This window comes from Staurois parvus, unplaced genomic scaffold (assembly GCF_062004578.1).
Source record: "Staurois parvus isolate SC_StPar_1 unplaced genomic scaffold, SC_StPar_1.0 ptg000031l, whole genome shotgun sequence".
In the NCBI taxonomy this organism is placed as follows: domain Eukaryota; kingdom Metazoa; phylum Chordata; class Amphibia; order Anura; family Ranidae; genus Staurois; species Staurois parvus.
The window spans coordinates 15,346,582-15,373,841 of NW_028317827.1; the positions used below are offsets into that span (position 1 = coordinate 15,346,582).

General features: G+C 39.1%; 1 protein-coding gene and 1 pseudogene across 1 annotated transcript in view; both read left to right on the forward strand.

The window, feature by feature from the left end:
* Positions 1-4,448, forward strand: part of LOC149470822 (uncharacterized) — a 139,902-nt pseudogene extending 135,454 nt beyond the window's left edge.
* XIRP2 (xin actin binding repeat containing 2) overlaps positions 1-27,260 on the forward strand; it is a 181,161-nt gene that overhangs the window by 78,425 nt on the left and 75,476 nt on the right. The window contains exon 2 of the mRNA XM_089660274.1: positions 26,001-26,140. Coding sequence (XP_089516400.1) covers positions 26,087-26,140 — 54 coding nt within the window. The 5' untranslated portion in view covers positions 26,001-26,086. The remainder of the gene's footprint in view (positions 1-26,000; positions 26,141-27,260) is intronic.

Genomic DNA, 27,260 nt, shown 5'->3' on the forward strand with positions numbered 1-27,260 from the left:
AGGGTAAATTAGGCACATATAACATACCCTCTTAACTCCATATATGCTCTATGAGTCTAAACAGCAGTGAGCTAAAATAACTTGCCACCGGTGGAAGATATATTCCCATAGGGGATTGCCGTTTGCGGACCGCTGTAATAGTAGCCTTATAGTAGTTTTCAGAGGGCCTCGTGCCTTCCTAGCAGGGAGCTGTGACACCGCCGTTCCTTCCCACCTCGTGGGCGCCGCACCCTATGAAGACGCCGAGCGTAGTGACGTCATTACGTTGACGCGTTTCGTCCGCCAATCACCGCAGACTTCGTCACCTTATATGGTACTCTACTTGCCAAAATGACCCAGAAATGAGGATGCCAAGTGCTTTTAAAATGATTTTATTTGTTTGATATGTACACCGTGCTCATGTTTAACCTCCCTATGATCCATGTGATCGAATAAAATACTGTTTGTAATCTTTGAACCCATATTACTCCGCGTGGATCATTTAATAACCTCCTTTCCTTGGGTAGGGGTGCTCTGGTCACACTACCATATTGTTTAATTTACACAAACATGCCTGTTTTTCGCAAAACACAAATACACCTAGGTGCAGGAGTAATGGATCTGGGATGTATTATGTTTGTTTATATGGCCATAAGGCCTTAGTTATCTGAAATAATAAACTTTGATCTACTGAGCAATAAAGAAGCAGAATGGTGGTCTTGTTGCAATATATTAGTGTGTTTTTTTATACCTCTGGCCTGTAGATTTATTTAGGTACTTATATAGCGTCATCAATTTGCTTACCACTTTACATATACAGTGGGGATCGAAAGTTTGGGCACCCCAGCTAAAAATTTGTATTAATGTGCATAAAGAAGCCAAGGAAAGATGGAAAAATCTCCAAAAGGCATCAAATTACAGATTAGACATTCTTATATGTCAACAAAAGTTAGATTTTATTTCCATCATTTACACTTTCAAAATAACAGAAAACAAAAAAATGGCGTCTGCAAAAGTTTGGGCACCCTGCAGAGGTAATATCTTGTACTGCCCCCTTTGGCAAGTATCACAGCTTGTAAACGCTTTTTGTAGCCAGCCAAGAGTCTTTCAATTCTTGTTTGAGGTATCTTTGCCCATTCTTCCTTACAAAAGTCTTCCAGTTCTTTGAGATTTCTGGGCTGTCTGTCACGCACTGCTCTTTTAAGGTCTATCCATAGATTTTCAATTATGTTGAGGTCAGGAGATTGTGAAGGCAATGGGAAAACCTTCAGTTTACGCCTCTTGATGTAATCCCCCGTGGATTTCGAGGTGTGTTTAGGATCATTATCCATTTGTAGAAGCCATCCTCTCTTTACCTTCAGCTTTTTCACAGATGGCATCAAATTACCATCCAAAATTTGCTGAAATTTTATTGAATCCATTTTTCCTTCTACTCGTGAGATGTTTCCTGTGCCACTAGCTGCAACACAACCCCAAAGCATGATTGATCCAACCCCATGCTTAACAGTTGGACAGAGGTTCTTTTCATTAAATTCTGTGCCCCTTCTTCTCCAAACGTACCTTTGCTCATTCCGGCCAAAAAGTTCAATTTTACCTCATTGGTCCACAGAACTTGCTTCCAAAATACATCAGGCTTGTCTATATGTTCATTTGCAAATTTCAAACGATGATTTTTGTGGTGAGGACGTAGAAGAGGTTTTCTTCTGATGACTCTTCCATGAAGACCATATTTGTACAAGTATCTCTTTATAGTGGAATAGTGTACCACAACTCCAGTGTCTGCCAGATCTTTCTGGAGGGATTGTGCAGTCAAACGTGGGTTTTGAATAGTTTTTCTCACAATCCTGCGAGCTGTTCTGTCTGATATTTTTCTTGGTCTTCCAGATCTTGCTTTAACTTCCACTGTTCCTGATGACTGCCATTTCTTAATTACATTCTGAACAGAGGATATTGACATCTGAAAACGCTTTGCTATCTTCTTATAGCCTTCTCCAGCTTTGTGAGCGTCAACTATTTTCAGTTTCAGGTTTCTAGACAACTGCTTAGAAGAACCCATGGTGCTGATTGTTGGGGCAAGGTCAGATGAGTCTGGGCATTTAAAACCTTTGAGATTGACATCACCTGGTCTTCCCAGACGATGATTGAGAACAATCCATGACACTGGCAGGTCTCAGCTTGGCAAAGGGGGCAGTGCATGCTATAAATTCTGCAGGGTGCCCAAACTTTTGCAGACGCCATTTTTTTGTTTTCTGTCATTTTGAAAGTGTAAATGATGGAAATAAAATCTAACTTTTGTTGACATATTATAAGAATGTCTAATCTGTAATTTGATGCCTTTGGGAGATTTTTCCATCTTTCCTTGGCTTCTTTATGCACATTAATACAAATTTTTAGCTGGGGTGCCCAAACTTTCGATCCCCACTGTATATTGTACATTTACATCAGTCTCCAAACCCTCAAGGAGCTTACAATCTAAGGTCCATAACTCACATTCATGCATATACATACTGCTTTTATTAGACAGGAGCCAATTAACCTACCAACATTATCTTTGGAGTGTGAGAGGAAACCGGAATACCCAGAGGAAACCCACATGCACAGAGAGAACATGCAGACTCCAGGCAGGTAGTGCCGTGGTTGGGATTTGGACCAACGACCCTAGTACTGCTATGCAGAAGTGCTAACCACTCAGTCACTGTGCTGACATTAACATCACTGTTAACAGTTGTTACATGTATAATACTTTTTATACTTTGCAAAAGTTACTTCTAGATTTTGTTTCTGTTGAGACTGGCCATATTTTATGGATCCCTGAACTTGTTAATAAAATGTTCTATAACTACTCTGCCTCCTGGACTACATGACACAATTAGCTTGTAGTGCAGAGAGCAATACCCTGCTGTACAGCCAGTCTCTCACTAATTCAATATATAGCCTAAAACCCTGCACTAGCCTTCTCTGTAATCCTCACACTAATAATTCCTGTAGCCCCAACTGTAACACTAACCTTCCTTGTAGTCCCAACCACAATATTATCTCTCCCTGTAACACTAACACTAATCCTCCCTGCAGCCCCAACCCTAACATTAGCTTTCCCTGTAACCCCAACACTTACACTAATTCTCCCAATGGCCCCAACCCTAATATTAATATTCTCTGTAACCCCAGCACTAACACTACTTCTCCCTGTAGACTCAACTTTAACACTCTTCTACCTTGTAACCCCAACACTAACACTAATCCTTCCTGTAGCCCCAGCTATAACACTCTTCTACCTTGTGACCCCAACACTAAGAATCCTCCCTGTAACACTAGCACTAATCCTGCCTGTAGCCCCTACTCTAACGCTAGTCCACTCTGTAAACCCAACACTAACATTAAACCTATTAAACCTCTTAGTGGCCTCAACCTGAACAATAGCCTTCCCTGTAACCCCAGTACTTACATGAATTCTCTCTATAGCCCCAATAATAACACTAATCCACCGTGTAACCCCATTACTAACACTAATCCTCCTTGTAGTCCCAGCCATAACAATATCTCTCCCTGTAACACTAACACTAATTCTCCCTGTAGCCTCGACTATAACACTCTTCTACCTTGTAACCCCAACACTAACAAGAATCCTCCTTGTAGTCCCAACCATATCACTATCCCTTCCTGTAACACTAACACCGATCCTGCCTGTAGCCCCTACTCTAATACAAGTCCACGCTGTAAACCCAACACTAACATTAAACCTCTTTGTGGCCCCAACCTGAACAATAGCCTTACCTGTAACCCCAACACTTACATGAATTCTCTCTATAGCCCCAACCATAACACTAATCCACCATGTAACCTCATTACTAACACTAATCCTCCTTGTAGTCCCAGCCATAACAATATCTCTCCCTGTAACACTAACCCTAATACTCCCTGTAGCCCCAACCCTAATATTAATATTCCCTGAAACCCCAACACTAACACTAATTCTTCCTGTAGCCCTGACTATAACACTCTTCTACCTTGTAACCCCAACACTAACACTAATCCTCCCTGTAGCCCCAACTATAACACTCTTCTACCTTGTAACCCCAACACTAACACTAATTCTTCCTGTAGCCCCAACTATAACACTCTTCTACCTTGTAACCCCATCACTAACACTAATTCTTCCTGTAGCCCCAACTATAACACTCTTCTACCTTGTAACCCCAACACTAATACTAATTCTTCCTGTAGCCCCAAGTATAACACTCTTCTACCTTGCATCCCCAACACTAACACTAATTCTTCCTGTAGCCCCAACTATAACACTCTTCTACCTTGTAACCCCAACACTAACACTAATCCTCCTTGTAGTCCCAACCTTAACACTATCCCTCCCTGTAACACTAACACTAATCCTCACTGTTGCCCCTGCTCTAACACTGATCCACCCGGTAAACCCAACACTAACATTAAATCTCTTACAACCTGAACGATAGCCTTTCCTGTAACCCCAACACGTACATGAATTCTCTCTTTAATCTAACCATAACACTAGTCTATCCTGCAACCCCAGTATTAATCCTCCCTGTGGCCCCAGGCATAACACTATCTGTCCCTGTAACACTAACCCTAATCCTCCTAACATTAGTCTTCCCTATAACCCCAACACTTACATGGATGTATTTGTTCATTGGTAGAGCTTTTAAGGGAGAGGGAGTAGATGGGGGCAGTGGATGGAGGTTGCATACACAGGTCAGAGCTGAAGAGGGGTGAAAGTGAGATGGAGGATGCAGTGGCAAGCAGCTATGAAAGAAGGCTGAACTCTGCACTCTGTAAGCAGCGCACCCCTGAACTCTGCACAATGTACATAGCACACCCCTGAACTTTGCACATAGCACACCCCTGAACATTGCATTCTGTGTGTAACCCCCCGAACTCTGCACTCTGTACGTAATGCATCCATGTTGTTTAATGCCCCTTTAAGACCCTCCCACTGTTAGTGAAATTTGACCACACACACTATTTGATGCGGTTTGGAGGGTGTGTGGGTGGGGTTAAGGGGATTTTGGGGGCGGGGTTGTGGTTGAGTTCCTGCACCTATTTCCTGAGAAAAAATGCCCTGCCTAACACTAATCCTCCCTGTAACTGCAACCCTCACATTAAACCTTCCTTTTACCCCAACACTAACCCTCCCTAATGTAAACTTACTTATGAAAAACCAAACCCCCTCTTCTGAAAGATACCATTGCCAACATCCCTGAATTTGAACATACAAATGCATCCTGCTGCCTACAAGACATTTTAGTACAGTTTTGGTAATAATGTGATGCATTATATGCCAGTGCCAATTTTTTTATCTATAATAATATTTACGTGGCGAAGGTCGGTTTTGAAACAGGAAATGTTTGCTATGAAAATTATTTTACATTTAGAATTATGTCTACCAATTGTCATTAGAAGCTGGCACCTAAAGATGGAGATTAATTTGCATGTCAACACTTCTGTTATAGTTAGAATAGTATGAGGAGGAGACACTGGAGTTCCCAAAAGACAAAACATACCATAGAATGACTCAGCCAAGTAACTGTTTTTGGTAGGACCGATCCTTTAAAATCCTTCAGTGTTAAACGGCTATATCTATTGTAAATGCCTGCATAATAACTGCATATTTACAATGCAAATTAAATTTTCAGTATTCACCAAAGAAACATTCTGGAGTGATTTAAATTCATAATGTTTAAAGCAGTCTGCATGCTTTGTGCCCAGGCAGCCAATGGTCCAGTATATTTCACTGTCCATTAACAAAGCCTGATGCCGTCTCAGAATCTACCATTGAGAGCTCCCCTAACAGCCTCGGCTGCCATAGAAACTCAGCTATCAAAGCTCTGTAATATTTTTAAGAAACATTTGCTGACAAAATACAGCTTTTTTCCTGCCGAAGCTTATAGAGAGATCACAAAAAGTTTCAGCTTACAGAAGCACCAAACTGAAAACTGAGGCTTTAAAAGACACCAGTAATAAACTGGTCATTTGGATCTCATACGGTGTGCTTTAGGTCATACTGCTCTGTACTTTTAGAAATATTCACATCTAAAATTAAAGGGGCCCACTATATTTTAAATTAATTAAATCAACTTCAAAATTAAAAAAAAAACAATCTACTACAGTAAACACCTAAAATACCCCATAGTACTCAAAGGGTCCAGGTCCATGCCGCCATCTTTGATTAAGATATCATATAGGGTGTCCATCTCAGTACAAATTGGGCATAGAAAAAAAAACTCATTGGTGGTATTCAACAGTCATATTTGTTATGTGTTCATACATCATTAAAGGTTCATTTTTTTGTAAAATAACAAACGTGTCTATACTTACCTGCTCTGTACAGTGGTTTTGCACACAGCAGCCCAGATCCTCCTCTTCTTGGGTCTCCCGCAAGCTCTCCTGGCTCCTCTTGTCTGTCGGGTGCCTCCACAGCAAGCAGCCACGACTTGGCCCCGCCCCTTCTCTCCCCTCGTTGGCTGACTGGCTGTGATTGACAGCAGCAGGAACCAATGGCTCCCACTTGCTGTCTCAGCCAATGAGGAGGCAGAGACCCAGGACAGCCGAGGCTGTCATTCACATTGCTGTATCGCGATGAGGCTCAGGTAAGTATTGAGGGGACTGGGGGAGCTGCTGCACACAGAAGGTTTTTTATCTTCATGCATAGAATGTATGAAGGTAAAAAACCCTCAGCCTTTACAACCACTTTAAATAAATGTATTATATGCAAGTAGTGAAAGCGTCTAAATTTGACTTGGCATCATCCTTTTGCAATCAAAGTGGTAGAGAGAGATTAAGCAAGAGGAACCAATCAAATGTGCTTCAGTGCAAGGGACTTGCTGATAGAAGGAGAGAGCAAAGTGACAAAGGGATTAATTTATTAATGTGCTGATTCTCCTTTCACTGTCCAGTCAAAGAGAGGAGAAGACCTGTAACTGTTACTGAAGTCAGCAGAGAAAATCAGGTCTCCTGCTCTGTCAGGCGGTGTTATGCTGTCTTGCAGATTATTATTATACAGGATTTATATAGCACCAACATAAATATAAAAAATGCAGCGCTCTAAACAAATATCAACCTCATAAAACAGTAAAGAATAGTGAATAAAATAGAATATAAATACTCGTGTGGCTCAATATAAATGCATCTACGTAAACGTACATAAATGTACATAAACCAATATCAAATGCTTACGTATTAATTAAGCAGCAAAAACATGCACAGTCCCACGCATTTTTTATATTTATGTTTTATGAGTGTTGGAGGTTATACCTGTTATGCCAGCTGCTTGTACTATTGGTTTTTCTAGCGCTCGTTTACCCACTTTTACCTGTATAGCGCCAACAGTTTGCGCAGCACTTTACAAAATGAAGGTAGACATTTCAGTTACAATACAATTTGGCACAAGAGGAAACAGAGGGCCCTGCTCGTTAGAGCTTACAATCTAGGAGGAAGGGTTGAGTGATACAAAAGGTAAGAGCTGTGGGGGGGATGATGGAGGAAATAAATGGTGGTTTACTAGGTAGAAGCAGGATGGACTTCTTTAAAGAGAAAGGTTTTCAGGAATCATCTAAAGGTGGATAGATTATCAGATAGCGAACAGATTGGGGTAGGGAGTTCCATAGGATTGGAGAAGCTCGGGAGAAGTCCTGGAGGCAAGCATTGGATGAGGTGACATGGGAACTAAAGAGCAGAAGGCCTTGGGAGGATTGAAGAGAGCGGTTTGGTTGATATTTTGAGACCAGGTTGGTGATGTAGCTGCGGGCAAAGTTGTGGATGGCTTTGTAATTTGTTGTTAGTATTTTGTTAGCTGTTGTTAGTATTTTTCAGATTCCATCTTATCCCTGGTTTGCTGTAATTTTACTTTTATCTGCAAAACTGAAGAAGGTAGAAGAACAGGTGGATGTTTTCATGATGAAGCTATGAGATAAGAAGTCTGTAGCATATACAGTGGTGTATTTATTTCTTGTGCTGCCCTAGGCAACACTATAATTGGATGCCCCCCCTGGGAACCACCGTCTGCCACCATTGCCCAGCACAACACCAACCTCCGCTGCCCACCATAACAGCCCCCCCACTGCCACCACCCTCCCCAACCACCGGATTCAAGCACTGACCCTAACCGGAGTGAAAGAAAAAGCAGCCTGCTATTCCTGCAGCCTCCAGCAGAGCGTAGCCTCAGCCTCCCATGGTCACTTGTGTCACTTCTTCCCTCTGAAAATTGCCACCCAAGGCAAACACCTTGTTACCTTGCAGTAACCACGCCACTGAGCATATATCTCCTTTTCAAGCAGTGTATCCAGTGACAAAAACTGAAATAAAGAAATATCTGCATCTTTCACAATAGTACAGTAATGAATGACTTGCAGCATAAGAAACTCATACTAATCAATCAGCAATTGTTCTTTAGTATTCTAGCTGCTATGAAGAGTAAAAGGTGAAATTAAATTGATTGTTAAGGGTTAATTCACCTTGCATATCATGTATTCGCTTGCACTGATTTATCACATTCCCCCATTAAAGGTTATATAGTGCAGCAATTAAAATAGCAAAACAATTTTCATAAAAAGTCATTGGGGTGGATGTACTAAAGGCTAATAGACTGTGCACTTTGCAAGTTCTGTTGCACTCATTTTCCCCAGAGCTTAGAAAATATGGTAAAGCTCTGCTGATTTTCATCATTCAAACAGTGCAAGCAAAAATGCTGTTTTTTTTTAAAAAAAAAATCCTTATACCTGATTGGGTATTTTTTACAAATTGAGGTTTTACCATATTTACCAAGTTCTGGGGAGTGTAACTGCACTTGAGATATGCACAGTCTATTTGCCTTTAGTAAATCCACTTCATAATCTAAACATAAAAGGTAATCCAACAGATACAGCTAATATGAATCTGTCCATTCAGCATGGACCAGCTGAAGCGCAGTCACAGCAAAAACATTTTATTTAGTTTTGGATAGAGCGCCCTTTCTCAAGCATTTTAACAAGGAGTAACCCTTGAAAAAATGGTCATGTCTCTGGGAACCCCTGCTAATAATTCCTATGTCTACACCTCATGAGACAGTAGCATGAACAGTATGTTGAAGATAAAAGAATAAGGAATATTTCATACTTTACAAATTTGACACCCAGGGCTGCTATATACATCAAAAATATTTTCAGTAACATTATTGAAATAAAAAAAAAAATAATGTCCAGAAAAAGAACCTCAGACAATGAAAACTGTGCAGTAATGCAGCCTCACATTGGCATTAAGTGTAATAATGGTCCTTTCCTCTTCCTTACCTTGATGGTTTGTGGTGAAGTTACCCCTTACACTGGTGGTCAGTGAGAGACCCTAGGTGGTCAGTGAGGAGAATGCCCCTTACTTTGACGGTCATTGGGAAAAATGCCCTCTTTACACTGGTGGTCAGTAGGAAGAATGCCCCTACATTGGGTAAATGGGTAAAATGTGACTTACATTGGCAGTTATTTGGAAGAATGTTCTTACTTTGGTGGTCACTGGGAATAACACTTCTTACATTGGTGTTTGTGAAAAGAATACCCCTTACATTGTTGTTTAGTGGGAAAATTCCCTTTAAATTGATAGTCAATAGGGAGAATGCCGCTTACATTGATGGTTAGTGTGGAGAATGTCCCTTACTTTAGTATTTAGTATAAAGAATACCCCTTACATTGGAGGTCAGTGGAAAGAATGTCCCTTACATTCAATAGGAAGAATGCCTCTTTTATGGGTACCTCAAAATATCATTGGTGTCAGTGCTTTCTTATATGAGAGACTGAAATTGTTAAATGCTCAAGGACCCCCTAGCAACCTCAGGAGGGATCCTAGGGTTCCATGGAACTCAGGAATAAAGTAATGAATAGTTAGAACACCATATGAGATTTTCATCAATGTGCTTCACACAGTTGGGAAGGTTACCTTTTCCTTCCCTTGTATTTGCTGGGTGTCAGACAGAATGGAAAGTCTCTCTAATACAGACACAGTCAGCAATCAGTTCTTTAGTAACATGGAGAAGGAATAAAACTTATATCAGGCTTTTATTTCTCATGTTCTGTGTTCTCATTGGTGAGATTATCCCATCACTTCCCCTCCTGAATATAGGGATCACAACATGAAGTGAGAAAAAAATCTCCCCAATGGGGCTATGACAGAATTTTTAACCCTTTCCAACTGTATTTAAAGTGTATGCATACACTTTTGTTTTCAGATACAGCAGAGAATAAACCCCTGCCAGTTTATTTTGTTGCTTTGTCCCATAGAGGAGGCCTTAGAAACAAAATAGGAAGTAAGAGCAAATCTCTCTAAAGTGAATTAAATTTCTTCTGTCATAATACAGCAAGACACATACATCAACTTTCCAAAACTGAGGCCACAGTCACACCTTAGGATTTCGTATTTCCAAGCTCCAGACAGCTCAACATCCAAAATCCTATAGTTTTTAAAGAATATGTACCATGTACTTGTATGAAAAGTATCCTGTTCTCTTTGCATTGCTTCCTGTGTGTGAAATCCCTGGTGATCCTGGCAGTCCCTCTGCTTTCCTATTAAAAACTGACTAGACTATGCAAGAGAGGAAACCATGGTCAGTTCTCTAGCTGTGCTCTCCTTTAATGATCAGACCTGTGGTGGCATCCTTCCCCCCACACAGCTATTCAATGGGAAGATCAGTGTACTGCTGTATCTCCACCCTCACCTCTCTATCTCTCTATGCAGCTGAGAACAGAGGGTATGTGATCACTTATACACAAATGTTTTGCCTTTCATTTATATTTTAAAAGGAATGGATTGTTTTACAAGGTTTACATATACTTTCATTTTGTCTTTTCACACCTGAGTGTAATGTTGTTTGAAGCTTGAAGTTCGTAGTTCAAAAATGTACATGAGCTTTTTTTGCTACAAGCATCAAACATTATTGGGTCCAATACTCTACAATAGAAGTGTTTGAAAAATGTGAGAAAAGGCATATATTGCATGTTTTTTACCTAGTAACTAACTTTCCAATGGCTAAAAATAATTTTTCAAAAATGCTCAAGCCTCAGAAGCCTTCAAAAATGCCTGTACTAAAGCTAAAAAAAAGAGCCTGTATGCAACCTAAAGCATTGATTTTTTTGACCTTACATACACTTGAACTGTTTGTTTTTTTTAATCTCTTTTGTTTAATTTTGCTAAATATTACAAAACATAGGGACAATGGGCAATGCTGCCATAAAATCACAGATACATAGAAAACTAGACATAACTTAGTATCCTACAGCGAACAAAAACTAGTGGGAAATTAAAAAAAGAATGTAAGGTGCATGGCTCAAGCACAAATACGAATTTTACTCAGGAGCAGCCATACCCATTTGGGAACTCACATCACCCAGAATAATATAGTCAGTATTCTATAGATCTAGTGGAGTGGCTGTTAAGAGGTTATCTAACCAACATGACCAAGCCTTATAAAACTTATAAAGACAACCTCTGTTTAGGTAGGTATCTTGATACACGGGCACATTGGAATTAACCAACTTCATCCAAAAATGGACAGAGGGAAGAGAGGACTTTTTCCAGCATAATGTAATGGCCTTTTGATCATAAAATAGTAACAAACTTAGAAGAGTTCTCATGGCCATCGTGTGAGCTAGTTCTTCTGCCAAACTCGGCAAGCAAAACCTAGGTGTTAAAGCAATAGGGATCTGCACCACATAATTGATAACATCAAGCACCCTCTACCAGTACGAGACAATTACTGGGCAAAACCAAAATATATGAATAAAATCTGGGGAATGAGTGCACCTCCAGCAAGAGGAGGAGATACTGGGATCCATCTTATGGAGCCTATGCGGTGTAAAATAAGCCCTGTGAATAATTTTGAATTGAATCAATTTATCCCTGATGGAGACCAATCTTCGTCATCCAGCTCAGGGACCTCAGTTCTCCACTTCTGTTTAAGTGAAGACAATTCAGGTAAAGCTGCATTACAAGATAGTGGTAAAGCTACAAGGTTGATTTCTCCATATCAGGTGTTTGCAACATGGACTTCAACTCTGAATAACAGAGCTCAATCTGACGGCCAGGAAACTAAAGAATCTAAAGCAATAGTGTGAAGGAAGGTTGAATTTAGAGTGTATGGTAGGGAAATGCAACAACCTGTGATTCACCACCAAGTGCTCCAGTGACCTAATTTTGTATTTGGCCAAAGCAAATGGATCAGATAGGAGATAAAACAGAAGGGAGGTTTTAAGCCAAAGGGGGGTATGGGTAGAGAAGGAAGGAGTGGCGAGAGATTCATAACAAAGCCCTCAAGGTAGTACATGCCCTTCCATGCCCTCAAGGTAGTACACATAGAAAGGGTTAAAGCATAAGGGGTCTTTGGACCTTTAAAAAACAAGTACTGAAGGGCTTTCAGGGAATGTAAAATGGTCTCCTCCAACAAAGAGAAGAATTGACGCAGTTGGGTTGTAACCACCAATTTGCAGTAACCAGCTGGGAAGCCACATAATATCACTTGACCAGTTTTTATTTTTGTCTGCGTCCCTGTTCAAGAGATTTATCCTTACTTTCCTTTTTTTGCATATGTAAAATAGGGAGAAAGTGAGTTAAAAACTCAGAGATTGCGGTGTAATAAAAACCAACAGAGGTTCTACCTTTCCCACAACATCCAGCTAAAAAGTTTTAGTCTGGGGTGAGTTTTAAACAATTAAAATTTGGAAACTTTTCATGGGTATGATATTTTCACCCAGCTTTATTAAAATTCTTCCAGTAGAAGTAGAACATGCACAGAGCAGACACATTTTGGAATGAAGCTGGTTTCATGCACATGTCATGGCACTTTTTGCTCGTATGCATCCACTGTATTCTGACAATCCTTCCCAGGCTGTTGAATAATACTGCAAAGCATGTGTTTTCCTTCTACAATCCCTAGAGTAGATTTTTTTCTTGTTGAAATACCTTGTGAGATGCTTCATTATGATCATCTCTTCCTGGTAACAGTGCAATGATTATTATGAGTTACTAAATATCATTGTAACTCCTTTCAAGCCTAGAGCACTTTTAACTTTATTATTTTGGTAAAAGTCATTTTCACACCTGGCTCCGCATTGCCATCAAAAATTGTTTTCTAAGTAGACGTTTCTCTATTCTGGAGAGTATGAAGCACAAAGAGAATAAGTCATTATGACAGATCCACCTGTGACTCAACTGAAGAGTAAAATACTTTGCGGAGTTCCCGTCATACAATGCTGGGCACTGCAGCGGTTTCATGCAAGTGTGAGCAACCTCTGATCTTCCAGATGTTGGCTTCAACTCTTTTAGGAATTAGGCTCTCTAATAGGTACAGCTTTTATGTTATGTTCTTTGTTATAAACAGAATTTTCTCTTTAAAGTATATCTAAGCCCAAGAACAACAATGTGATGTAGCTTACCGAACATTAGATGTGATGGCTGCATTTTTTTTTTGTCTGTGTTTTTTCCTTTATTTTTATCTAGTGATCTTGCCTATAACACACCTTCAGTCCTAGGATGACAACCCTCACCCACTGTACTGTGTCTATGGAAGAGAAGATTTGTCATCCTAGACTGCTCCCTCCTGATTTGAACTACAAACACTATTTACATCGATTTTCTTCTGAATCTCAATTATTGGAAGTGGAGTAGTTAACTAATATGGACTTTAAGGCCGAGTTCACACTGATGCAGTGTGGAATTCACAGCGTTTTCTGTGCGAATTCCGATCCGCATCAGAATCGCACCCCATTCATGCGAACCGATGCGGGTGTGTATATTAAGTTAACAACACCCCGAAACTGGTCTGCAAAATGCGCTACAATGTTTAGAATTGGATTGAATAGGTGTGAATACCCATGCGATCCGATTCTAGTGCGGACCCAAAAAAGGGTCCTGCTCCTTTTTGGTGCAGGTGTGGTGCGATTTGAGTCATACATAATGTATGGCTCCAATCGCACCGCACACAAATCGCATGTGATTTGCAGAGGAATGCGGTGCGGTTCCTGTGTGAATCAAATGCGATGTACCGCACCGCATGTGTGTGAACCTTGCCTAAATGTGCCCTAACCAGGAATCCCTGCTAGAGCACATTTAAAGTGCTGTATTACTTCACTTCTCCACCTCCAATAATTGAGAGTCAGGAGAAAATTGATGGAAACATTCTACAAATGAGGGATAACCTACATTTAATTGCATGTAGTGAACTACAAACACCTTCTCTCTATAACATGAAGGACAATTTTCTGTAGTACACAGGGGAACTAGGAAGGCTGATAATTGTTTGCTACTTCATTTCAGTGCAAAGGAAGTTACAAGGATACTGGATTTCTGGCAGGAACAACAAATATCTTTAAGGTAGTCCATTCAGCTGGACAGTCAGCAATTTTCTTTTTAGGCTCTCTGAACCATAATGCACAGAGGGTTCCCATCTCTGCTGTGTGGTGAGCTGCAATATACAAGCATTGGGGTGCATTAACAAGGTTCACTGAGGTGCTATTCAATGTGAATGGCAGTGCACCATCAATCATGCACTACCATATGTTGAGGTAATATGATAAAATACAAGACAACCTTGACCTTCTCCCTCTGACCTATTTCCTGACCTCACCTAAGTTCTGACCTTAGACGTGCCAGGTCTTTAAAGAAACAGTAACAAAAGCTCCCTGAGAAGAGGTAGTATGCTCACTTCTCCATTGGCCCATGTATCCTGCCTCATTCCAGTGCTACAGCCTCTATAAAACTCTTTGGAACTCTACATCATTGGGAATATCAGATGCCCGTGTGCCCCGACGTACACTATAGTTCCATTTTCCATCCCGTTTGTCTCTACAGGACTCAACAGTGACATAGGGGTCAGAGGACCAAACCCTGGCAGGTGGTGAGGGACACAGGCATACGACACTCCTGGAAGCATCAAATGTTGAAGATGGGGGCTGCTCTCTGGGTCAGAAGAAAGGCAGGATGTGTGGCTATCGGAGACATGAGTATGACTCCTCTTCTCCTTCACAGTGCTTCTGTTTTCCGATCTGACAAGTTCTCCTTAAGATCAATGGGCTTTAAGATCAATTAAGAATTAATTCAAAAATTTTAAATTCTATTCCATGCTTTACTACTTTGAGAAAATGCAATAGTGATCTATAATTGGATACAAAGTCATTCTTGAATTTGTACAATCATAGCAGAAAACGTCAATAGCTCAAGTCCAAGCAAATATGTTCTGTAGACAAAAATATACTGGAAAAAAGATTATAATCAGGTGCCAAAAATTGGCAACTTTCACTTATGCGTTGAGAAATCAGCAATCACTGCAGGAAGGAAATGACAAGAAAATCTGTTTAGTGACATTTGAAAAGAGTTGGCTTGCTGTTAAAGAAAATCTATAATGTATGTTCAGTAAGTACACAGTTATTATTGTAATGTGATTATTGTAACATTTTTCTTAAAAGTAATTCTTGGCATAGCTTTTACATTTTTACTTGCTGTTCAATATTTTGACTTGATTTTTGTTATTCTGAATTTTATATATAGATATTTATAGTCTTCCTTCAGTAATCACCTACAGTATATCTCAGGGATACAGCATGTGGATAGCATTTTTGCTAAAAGTGTATGTTGACCCTAACAATGAACTTATTTGCTCCTCTTTAGTTTGTTAAAATTACAATTTAGAAATAATTTTGTTTTACAGGTATCTGTTTAACAAAAGTATTGGTCCTGCCAGAAATACAGGGAGTGTGTTATTTTCTGTTTAACACTGCAGTTTAGCCTTCCTTAGTTCACCTCTGTGAACTATAGAACACCTCCTTTTATGTAATGAAATGAGGAGAGGTGAAGTGTTCTGTAGTCCAAATTAGGAGCATCTTAGGGTGACAACACTGCTACTACACAGCTACAGCTGTGTAAAAGTGTGTTACTGGCAGGACCAACAGGTGAAAATAGAAGGGGAGAGTACAAATAATGCAGTCACCACATTTGTAGACTGGTTAATTGCACTATATATATTGTTGTTCTTGAGTTTATTTACACTGTGGGGGTTATTTACTAAAACTGCATGGTGCAAAATCTGGTGCAGCTCTGCATAGAAACCAATCAGCTTCCACGTTTTATTGTCAAAGCTTAATTGAACAAGCTGACATTAGAAGCTGATTGGCCACCATGGCCAGCTGCACCAGATTCTGAGTGCTCCATTTTAATAAATTCTCCTCTTTGAGTACTGCTGAGACAAGATATAGCTAGGGATAGCTAAGATTCCAATTGTTTTCTATCAACTGTTCTTAACTGATTGGAGCTGATTTACTAAAGTAGTACATTATTTGTTAATAAAAATGGTAACATATTAAGTGGTGGACGAACACAGTCTTCCAGAAAGCATCAATGTAGTGCTGACCTTTCCTATAAGAAACCCCAGCATTCTTTTCAAGCAGAATGTCATTAATTTACCTTGTAATAGATTTGTATTTGGACAATTGATTTACAATTATAAAAAAAAACAGATTGTTTCTAAAAAAAAAGAAATGCCTAAACCATTATCGTCTACATCTAACTGACCTAACCTTTATTTTTTTAATCATATTGTGACTCTAAACGTTCTGATATTTTAAGGTTTTGATAAGCAACTTGTTAAAAAAAAATGATAGTTTGATTTATGGTAACCATGTGCATTTGAGTTCTGTCATTCCTGGGTATACAAGCTTCTTCTATGTGCAGCAGGTTTTGTTTACTAAGAACGTGACTTTGTCCTGTTGCTTATTTGTTGTACTGAGAAATCGTTTTAAATGTTGGTGTTTACTCCCTACGGTGCAGGTAACAAATAAGCTTCATTACTAAACCTGCGTATAGAGAGGAATGATTCCTGACCTGCTAATCATTTGAAGCAAGATTCCAATTACCATCTAGAATGTATTTGTCATTTTTTTATATCCTTTGGGTAAAATAAATATATTACAGTATAGCTCTTACATGACATGTCTAATAGTCAGAATGTTTGTACAATAAGTAGGATATATGGGGGATTTTTACTCTATACTGTAATGTATAGAAATGTATGGCCAAAAGAGCTAAAAGAGAGAATAATGTCGGGATCCGCCCAGATGCTTGATCGGCAGCTGGCTTGGGCTCTCAGCACAAAACATATTTTTGGGTTAATACACTGATGATATCAATATAATATATAATATATCCTTTGAGGAAAAAAAAAAGTGGGATCTCAGGGAGAAGCTTTTTTTCCCCAGCATGCAGAGACGCATGCTTATATGAAATTTAGGGAACGGGGGTGGGAGGTCCAGTTTAATCTTTAAACCCTTTTCATAACTCTGACTATAAATGAAATTACTTTATAAAGCATATAAATACAATTGGGGACATAATGAGGACATAATGATCATTTTAAGACTAAACACACCTAAATGTGGGGGTGCATAAGGCAGATTGGACCCTTTATTCATCCTGAGGAATCTACACATACGAGAGGCCTCATGATTAGTCTCTATCAACTCAGAACATAAATTTGTTCAACATATTGGTTGCCTGAATGTAAAATATGGTGCTCTGGAAATATGGATACAATTAGGAAATTAGCACAGCGGTAGGGTCTGCTGGAAGATTATGAAACCTTTCAGCACTCCAGTCTCCCACTCCTTAACCATTGTGATTGATTGATTGATTGATTGATTGATTGATGGATTGATTGATTGATGGAAGGGTTCAGAACCTCTAGAAGGTTCACAATAGAGCTTGCATTAGCAATCTGGAGCTCTCCTTTACCATTAAATGAAGAACATCAGCCAATACTGTTTTTATGAAAGCCAACACTAATCTGTTTTAGGCTCCATTCACACTTGTACAACTCTAAAGTTGCTCAACTTTGATGCAACTTTGACGGAACTTTGATATAACTTTGACGCAACTTTGGGTGGGTGCGACTTGGATGCTAATTTGCATGGTTACTGTGCACGGTAGCCAATCAGCTTCTAATGTCAGCTTGTTCAATTACTCTTTGACAATAAAACCTGGAAGCCAATTGGTTTTTATATAGAGCTGCCGCAGATTTTGCATGCTCCAGTTTTAAAAAATCTCCCCCTGTGAGTATGTTTCTTTAAGCTCATAATTGGTAAAACACATGGTGGCAGTTTTGTGCCTAACAGTTTAACTGTGTAGTCAACTAAACCCAGTGTTGATCACTCTCAGTTTGATGACATATATACTGTGGTCCTGCAAGCTGGAAAATCTTTGTGCAAAGTGAGGCTAAGAATGTTATGCATGATGCTGTGAGTGCAGTGAGATCTGACCAGCAGTTTGTCACATATTGATGAAAGTGGTTGGGGTCTGACACCACTGTTGTCACAGTATCCAAACTCCTTTCTCACTTCTTCATAAGAAGTATAGGTTTTCATGCTATCACACAGTAACTTCTACAATGCTATCACACAGTAACTTCTACAAGGGTTTCTCCTGCATATTGGCAGGAGAACAGCGCTGTATGGTTACTTTATAATTTTTTTAATTAACAGCAGAAAAAACAAAACTCATTGATTATGATGTTATCTCTCACTATATGGAAATAAATTACCAATGCTGGTTTATGTGTGACTTTTACGGCTTTAGAAATATTCAGGCTGAGGAGTAAATTCAAGGCTTTGGATAACTAGCACCCTCCTAGGTAGCTAGGGGGAGCTATATATATTTTTTTTTTTCAGATAGGAAGGTTAAATAACAGCCTGGGCTGAGACAGAGGATTATTTCAGGTCAAGGCTGGAAGGCTCTATCAGTCAGTTCCTTGACACCTCCCCCTGCTCTAGAGATCTTGGAGAAGATTCTAGAAGCAGTGGGTGAGGGGTTGGCCTGCACACTTGGAGTACTTTGGCCAATCCCCAACTAGAAGGCTTGGCATAGAGCCAGGGAAGCCTTTAAATGTGGTGGAGCCTGCTCAGCAGCAAGAGAGCTTGGGTGGAGGATGAAGCGAGAGGCTGGAGAGCAGGAGCCTGGGAGGGGGCCCAGATGGGAAGAGGCTCACATTCAGGCAGAGCAGCTGGAAAGGAAGAAAGTGCAGGACCTCACCAGCCCCCAGAGTGAGGACCATCTGTGCAGCAGGGAAGGAGCAACCCAGCAGATGGCCTGAGAGCAGCCACTGACCCATCAGCTCACAAACAGATGACTGAGTGAGTAGACCTACACCCCCTTGGCCAGAAAGGGGAAGAAGCACTCTAGTGGGAAATTGGATTAGCTACTACCTGGGATTTTCTTATATTTAAAGTGACAGGCACTGGATCCCATGCCCAGGGATTCCTTCAGGCATTGGGATAGAGGAGTATATGGGGTCTGGGGTGATACACCAGGAGATGTTGGCTAGCTCTCCAAGAAGAGAATTTTTGCTGTGTAAACAGACTTGTACATAGTTCCAGGACGTGAGTAATCAGTTACCATTCCCTTTGGGAATCCCATACACCCCCTACCCCATCCAAGTTCAATTCTCCTAATAAAAGAAAAAAAAAAACAAGCTCAAAGACTGGTTACTGTCTCATGGATTCAAGTTTGTATGGAAGTGCTACATAACATACTGTAGGTTGTAAGTCTACACTGTATAACGTGTAAAGTATTGCAAATCTATTTACAGCTTAATTTTCTTTAGCCATATTAAAACTAGGTGATTATCCAGACCTTGGTGTATTGTATGAAAACATAAATTTACCCTTAATACTTCGTAGAAATGCTTAAACTTTTCTGGAAGAGGACCTTGAGAAAAAATGTTGCTTTTTTATTGAAGATGAGTTTACCTGTCACACATTAAGCACATGTTGTACTCTTATATTAGACACTTACTTGGTAAAAACCAAGAACTCCGCTTATGATTATGCTACTTGACATGTTTGCCATATTCAGCAACACAAACCACATATACTTATTAGATGTCTTCCCTCTTACATTTCGATTAGCATTCTCTTCTCACATTCACTTCTTGTTTGTAAGTGCTCATTACCAAAACCAAAAGCCTTCACTTATGACTGCCCAAACGTATTAGTCAGACTTCAAGATGCTTGAAGAACACCAGTCATCTTCAGTTCACCCCAGCTAAGTGTTACTCAGATATGAGTCCTTCTATGTTCACCAATCTGCCTGTGTGCACAAAGTTGTAACCTAGGTCAATGGTCCTCAACTGCGATGACTGGTATGAAAAGTTTCCAGGTTTGCAAAATATAAGTACTATTATTTCTGTAATTGTTAAACAAGCCGCTCTGTAATTTAATAACAAAATAATAAGTAAAAAAATGTTTTTAATATTTCTGTATTAAACACAGTACATCTTCTATCAATGTCTCAGTACCTCCATTTAGAGTGCATGTAAAGCTAGCCATGAATTTGTCTTGTTTGCTCCCTTTTCGTCTGTTATATATACCACTGAGAGGATTTATTATATCTGTTCCACATTTGCAAAAAATGCCAATACCTATCAGGTATATTCAGGACTGTGTCCTGGGTACTCTGAGTTATCTCAAGGAGTCTAATTGATTCTTATCTTGAGCTACAAAACACCTCTATTTTGTTGTAAATAAAGAGGGGGGAGGTTCTGCAGTTTAACAAAAGACAGCTGGGCAGGGCTGGCACCATTTCCTGAGATTCCAGTCCAGAAAAGGCACAATGCATTGGTACACAATAGGAAATTAATAGCTGAGTAAATTTCTGGTAGATCCACATTCTGTACATGCAGAGTTTTTAAAGGGATAAAACATACTGAAGTGTACATGCATTGCAGAGATGCCTTCCATATGGTATTTTGTTTATTTTGCCCTGACATGCATTTTCAGGGCCAAAAGGAAGACATTTATATGGTATATTATTTACAACATTTACAATTTGTCTAACAATATAAGTTGTATTAGTTTTAGGCACTGCATGTAGTGCCTGTATGTTTCCTAATGAAAAAGTGCCTTACAAAGGGGTCAGTGACAGCTACAATATGTATCTACCTCTGACAGGCTAGGGACCCCTTTAGTCTGTCTCTACCACTGGCAGGTTGGGGCTCCCTACAGCCTGTATCTATCACGTACAGGCTGGAACTTTCTACAGTTTCTGACTACCACTGACAGACTGAAGTATCCTACAGTTTGTGTCTACTACTGAGGGGCTGGGACCACAATAGTCTGTGTGTAACACTGATAGACTGGAGACCTCTACAGTCTATGTCCACCACTGAGAGCCTGGGGAACATCTACCCTCTATGTCTTACAATGACAGTCTGGGCCCTATACACTCTGTGCCTACTACGGAGAGACAGGGGTACTCTACAGTATATGTCCAATACTGAAACCCTGGGCTGTTCTACAACTTCTATCTACCACTAAGTGCCTGGGGTCTTCTACAGTTCTGTGTTTACCATTAGGAGCCTTGTGCTCTCAACAGTCTGCGTTTACCACTATCAGGCTGGAGCCCTCTACAGTCTGTGATTTACATTGAGAGAGAGACTGGGGAACTCTACAGTCTGTGGCTAACACTAAGAGACGGGGGCCCTCTGCAGGCTGTGTCTACCACTGAGAGACTGGGTCCTCTACAGTCTGTGTCTACCACAGAGACTGCAGTCCTCTACAGTCTGTATCTATCCCTGAGAGCCTGGGGCCCACTACAACTTGTGGTTACCATTCACAGGCTGGGGCCTTCTTTAGTCTGTGTCTACCACTGACAGGCTTATTATATATGCTGACCATAAATTACACAGTGAATGCAATCACATGTTAGATATTAGGTAATGCTCAAGCACTGCCGTAATCCTCAAGTGAGGGTGGGAGATGATCCTCAGTGCTAAAATATAGACCAACCCCTAACATAGAAACAACGAATAGGATTTTAAAGTTACCACACCATACTTAAAAAGCTTACATTTTTATTGTACAAAATATTAAAAAATCGTAACAAAGACTGAATCGAGGTACTGTTAAAAACAAACACAATCATATGTTATGCTAGCAATTGGCAATTATATTCTAAATCAGTCCTGTGGAAAGCCCCATACAGTCATCTCTGACGCATTTCATAGGACAAGCCCACTTTCTCAGGAAGATCTGGCATATATTTCTGTTATAAGGAGACTCACATGACTCATGGTTTATTCCCTGACTTAAGGAGCCACAAACATCATATGGATCAGGGGAAATAATCATTCAAAGAATTCTGGATCCAATATTGCAGTACAAAAAAGAGAACAGGTATATGCCCAGTTTAAAATATATCACAGAAAGCAATGGGAGTATTTCAGTAATCCTAGATGGTCCTGAAGGTTTACAAAATGTCAAAGAAGTGATGGGGATGTCTCCACAATCCTAGATAATCTTAGGGTTTGCCCATTAGCTTCCCAGTAGTGTTCAAAGCCCTGGGATTCACGAGTCTCTAAAAATATGATAATGAACCAAGACAGTTAGTGCTACGTGGACTTGCAAGGCCAAGCAAATATCTCCATACCAGTCATTCTCAAGGGGATATCTACCAGTCTTTGACAGCCTAAATAGTGTTTATTCCTTCTGTGACTAGCCCAGCAGACAAAAGCAGAATATGTCCATTTAACACCTACTCACACTCTTCTCACTTAGAAAAGAAGAATTCTGCAGGCCACAAAGAGAATGTCCAACAAGAAAATCTCTCTGGAAAAAAGTGCTTTCATGTTGTAGCCCCCTCAAGGTAATCATAAATGTACCATTCCATTATATAAGGCCATTAGGTAGGAATTGTTTATGGCCAGCTTATGGCAGAACAAAACAACCAATCAAAAATTCCAATTAGATTAAAAGATGAATTCTAAATAGGGTTCCTGCACTTTGCATATCACTTTCCCTCATGGCCTATTCATATTAGAATTTCTGCCCTTACTATTGTACATGTATAGAACAAGTCAAAGCCCTCAAGTGATTTTTTTCTTTGTTCATTGGATCTCATTAAACTCCAGCACAAAGGCAAAGTAATGGAATTACAAACTTTAGCAATCATCACAAATATGTTATCTTTCATAATAACCTGCATTGGGAAAAAGACAGCCAGAATGTGATTGGTTGATATGACCCACACCTCCTCTATCTGTTGCCCTGTTTTTATTTCTTTGGGTGTAATCTATAAAAAGCAGATCATCTAGGCCACTGAGTTAGAAAATCCTTCTCACCAGAAAACAGACATGTGTAGATTATTGATATATTATTCATGAGAAACTAAATTAAATGCAGACCCACTAAGGCAAACATCTAGTATTACTAATTATCTTTATACATTGTGATATTACTCTGGGGTAGAACTCCTACTGCTTCTTATTTTGAAACAAATTATCAGAATTTCATTGTTAGATGGATAAGATTTATTGTGGTCTTAACAGAGTTCTTTGGAAAGCAGCAATCCAGCACATACTTTATTGTTTTCATGCACTTTATACTGAAAAAAGAGAAAGAAAACTATAACTAATATAAATCATAGACTCCAAATGCAGGGTCTTAAAAACAGTGTCTAGTTTTTAGCAAACAAAATAAATCCACTGCTTCTTTTGTAGGGAGAGTCGATAACAATTCTATTTAATGTTAGTTTTAGATCATCACTGGGAGTCTCTATGTTACTAGGCTTTCGATTTAGCTTTCATCTAAACTGAGTGGTTTAACAGCATGGTTCTACTTTTTTTCCTTAATTTTTGTAATCCTTTATACTTTTATAAAATAGCACTGTCGCTATACACACATAGATACAACTATATGACATAAGTTAATCCAAAATTCTTCACTGCATAAAAACATATACAGTATGTATATTTGTACTATTAAATATGAAAAAAAATTGATCAACCGAGTATTTGAACTTTCTGGCTAATGCCGGAAACTCAATGCAGATTTAGAGGGTCCCTAAGCTATATCAGCACTTGTACCAGTAACAAGAGCTGTAGTTTTAGATTTCAGTGTTAGCGCCACCTGCAGATGAAATCTGGAATTGTAACCTAATAGGCACCACTGTGGCTAAATGGTTAGCATTACCACCTGGTGGATTTGTGGATTTCTCATCACTGTCTTGGTGACAATGATCATCAGGGTAGATAAAGAGAAAAAACCCTAGAGGAGACACAGACAGCAATTTTGTTTCGAAATCTGAAAAAACGAATTTGCTTTTTACTGTATAAGATGGGTTCTTGCTATGTAATGGTGTACCAGTCTTTATTTCTTTGTTTCTGTAGAAGACTGCACAGAGCAGATCATGCTTCGCTTAATTAAATTTTCAAAGTACATGTTAAATGCTGAGATGTTATCAAATCCCTAAAGGGCCTTTTCAGAATAAATTAATTTTATTTTTTATCTGCTTCTAACTTCTCATGTAAAGCATTAGGGTCGTTGGTTTGAATCCCAACCACGGCACCGTGCCTGGAGGTTGCATGTTCTCCCTGTGCTTGTGTGGGTTTCCTCTGTTTCCTCCAGTTTCCTCCCACACTCCAAAGACATGCTGGTAGGTTAATTGGCTCCTGTGTAAATTGGCCCTAGCATGTGTATGTATGATTGCACGCTCCTTGAGGGATAGCACCTGATATGAATGTACAATATATATATGTAAAGCACTGCATAAATTGATGGCTATATGTAAGTACCTGGAATAAATAAATAAAACATCACTATAAATATTTTAATGTAAGCCTGTTAGTACCATAAATGTATTTAACATTCAATAAAAGCAGTACAATGCAGGCACATACCAGCACATCTAACATACTTTTATATTATTCCTCTGGTACTGAATCATAAGCTGTAGGATGCCAGTTTTGACATTTTCAAATAGCACAGAAAGCTGGGCTGCCCCCTACTTTTTAATTCTATTGTCCCATCACAATGATGCACATGCCTTACTGGCCAATAGCAATATGCAGGAATCAAGAGAAAGAGAGTTATCTTTCAACAATATTAGAAAATGTTGAAATTCCTATCTGAAAGCCCATTATTCGCAATGCTTCCCAGCACTAGAAGGGTTATGTAAAGGTAGCCTATACATGCCTGCATTGTACTGTGGTATCCTTTTCAGTGCCGTTATTGTACTGACAGTTTGGTTTAGGAAAGAAAATAATGGGAAAAAAAAGAAAATGAGAGTCCAACTGTGTTTACATTTCAGCATCTATGCAGGCTTTACGTGAGAAGTTAGAAGCAGATAAAAAATAAAATTAATTTATTCTGAAAAGGCCCTTTAGGGATTTAATAACATCTCAGCATTTAAAACATGTACTTTGAAAATGAAACTAAGCTAAGCATGATCTGCTCTGTGCAGTCTTCTACAGAAACAAAGAAATAAAGACTGGTACACACATCTTTTACAGTGAATAGCAAAATCGTTTTTCCGTTTTAGAATCAAAATTTTTATTGCTGTCTGGGTCTCCACTAGGAGTTTTTCTTTTAATCTACCCTGATGACCATTGTCACCAAGGCAGTGATGAGAAATCAACAAAAGCTTCAGTTGTCACCAGAAAAATATAATACAGACACCTGTTTGAATGACAATTGTCTGAGCGGGAAATTTCTCTCACTTTCTGTTGAGTCTCTGGAACAGGATGTGAAAGGAAATCTACCAATGGGATGCAGACAGCAGAAAACTTTAACCCTTCCCTTAATTCTCCAAAACTTAAAAAAATGGCTATAAGTACTTACCTTTGACTTTTCATGGTAGAGGAGACATGACTGCATGATGCAGTCAGTTAGAATCTTTATATTTTATTACATACTGTTGCTGTGGCTGCTGGTTTTTTTCACATAACTCAACCTTACTTTTATTTGGGGTGTACATGGCGTAGTATGGCTAAGAGTGGATTTTAAATGTATAGGATTTGCGTGGCCTTGCATAGCACATCAACAATCAAGAGCTACATTTGTGATTTACTGTGGCTGCATTATTTTTTCTGCATCCACCATTTCAAATGTCTGAATATGTGTAGTAAAGTAGTATGAAGTTTTTCAATTACTGTGGGACAGTCCTATATATTTATACAATGAGGCTCACTTACAGATTTTTTTTTTTTTTTACTTTATTAGACAGCAAGAAGAAACATTCTGAGGAGACCAGCAACATTGGAAGTATTCCATTAGATCTGTTGGAATCTTTACCATTAAAGGAAAGGATGGCCATGTATCAATCTGCTGCTAGCAGCAAGAGCCAGACTTCCAATGTGAATGTAAGTAAATAAAAAATGTGTTGTGTATGATAATTTATAAAACATATAATAATGACACAGCAAAATGTTAACAATATAACCAAATGAAGGTAGTAGAAAATGAAAAACAAGAGGTTCAATTCAAACAAAGGAAATAATATTATAACTGTAAATTGGACTAGTAAAAAAAGAGAATAAAGAGTTGCAACCCAAACAAATGATGGATTACATAGAGACATAGAAGAGCGGGGGCAGAAAATAGACCACGTGGCCCATCGCATCTGCCAATTTTTTGTTTATTTGTTTTTTCTTCTTTTTTTTTTCTTATTGCAAGAATGTAGGCTTATACAAGTAAACAAAAAAAGCAGCAAAAACATTGGCGTATTGACGTATAGTAGAACCATTGTAATCATTACACATTATTCATTATGATCCAACATTAAATCCTTGTATATTAATTTTCAATGTTTAACCAGTTCGGCACCATAACAATTTTTTTTATTTTTTGCATACATGTAAAAATCTACATTTTTGGCAAAAAAAAGTTACTTACACCCACAGAACATTAGATATTTTATGAAAGCAGAGGCCCTGTAGAATAAAAAAAGGGGCTAGTTGTAAATTTTTATGTCACATGATATTTGTGCAACTCTTTATTAAATGCAAATTTTCAGGAAGAAATATAATAAAATGCATTTTAGTGCAAAGACACAGAATAGAATACCCATTTTGGTTAAAATATAAAAGATGAGGTTGCATCAAGTAAATAGATACCAAGCATTCCATGTCTTAAAATTGTGTTGACCCGCGATATCGCTAAATACTACGGTGCCCGCCATAGGTGACGCTTTAAAAGCATTCACAGCTAATCAGTTTAGAGTTAACTAGGAGGTCTTGCGGTCGAATTATTGTTCTACATTTGCGGCAATATGTCACAGGTGTTGTGCGACCATGGTTTACATGCACTTGCACATCTTGGACTTGTGTTTGCAATTGCGCAGGTGTGTGGGGGGCAACAAGGGTTATTTTTTTTTATTTTAATATATTTTATTATAATTTTCATTTGTAAAAACTTTTTTGTTTATTTTTACTTGATTGCTTTTAAAGCATCACCTATGGTGGGCACTGTAGTTTTTGGCGA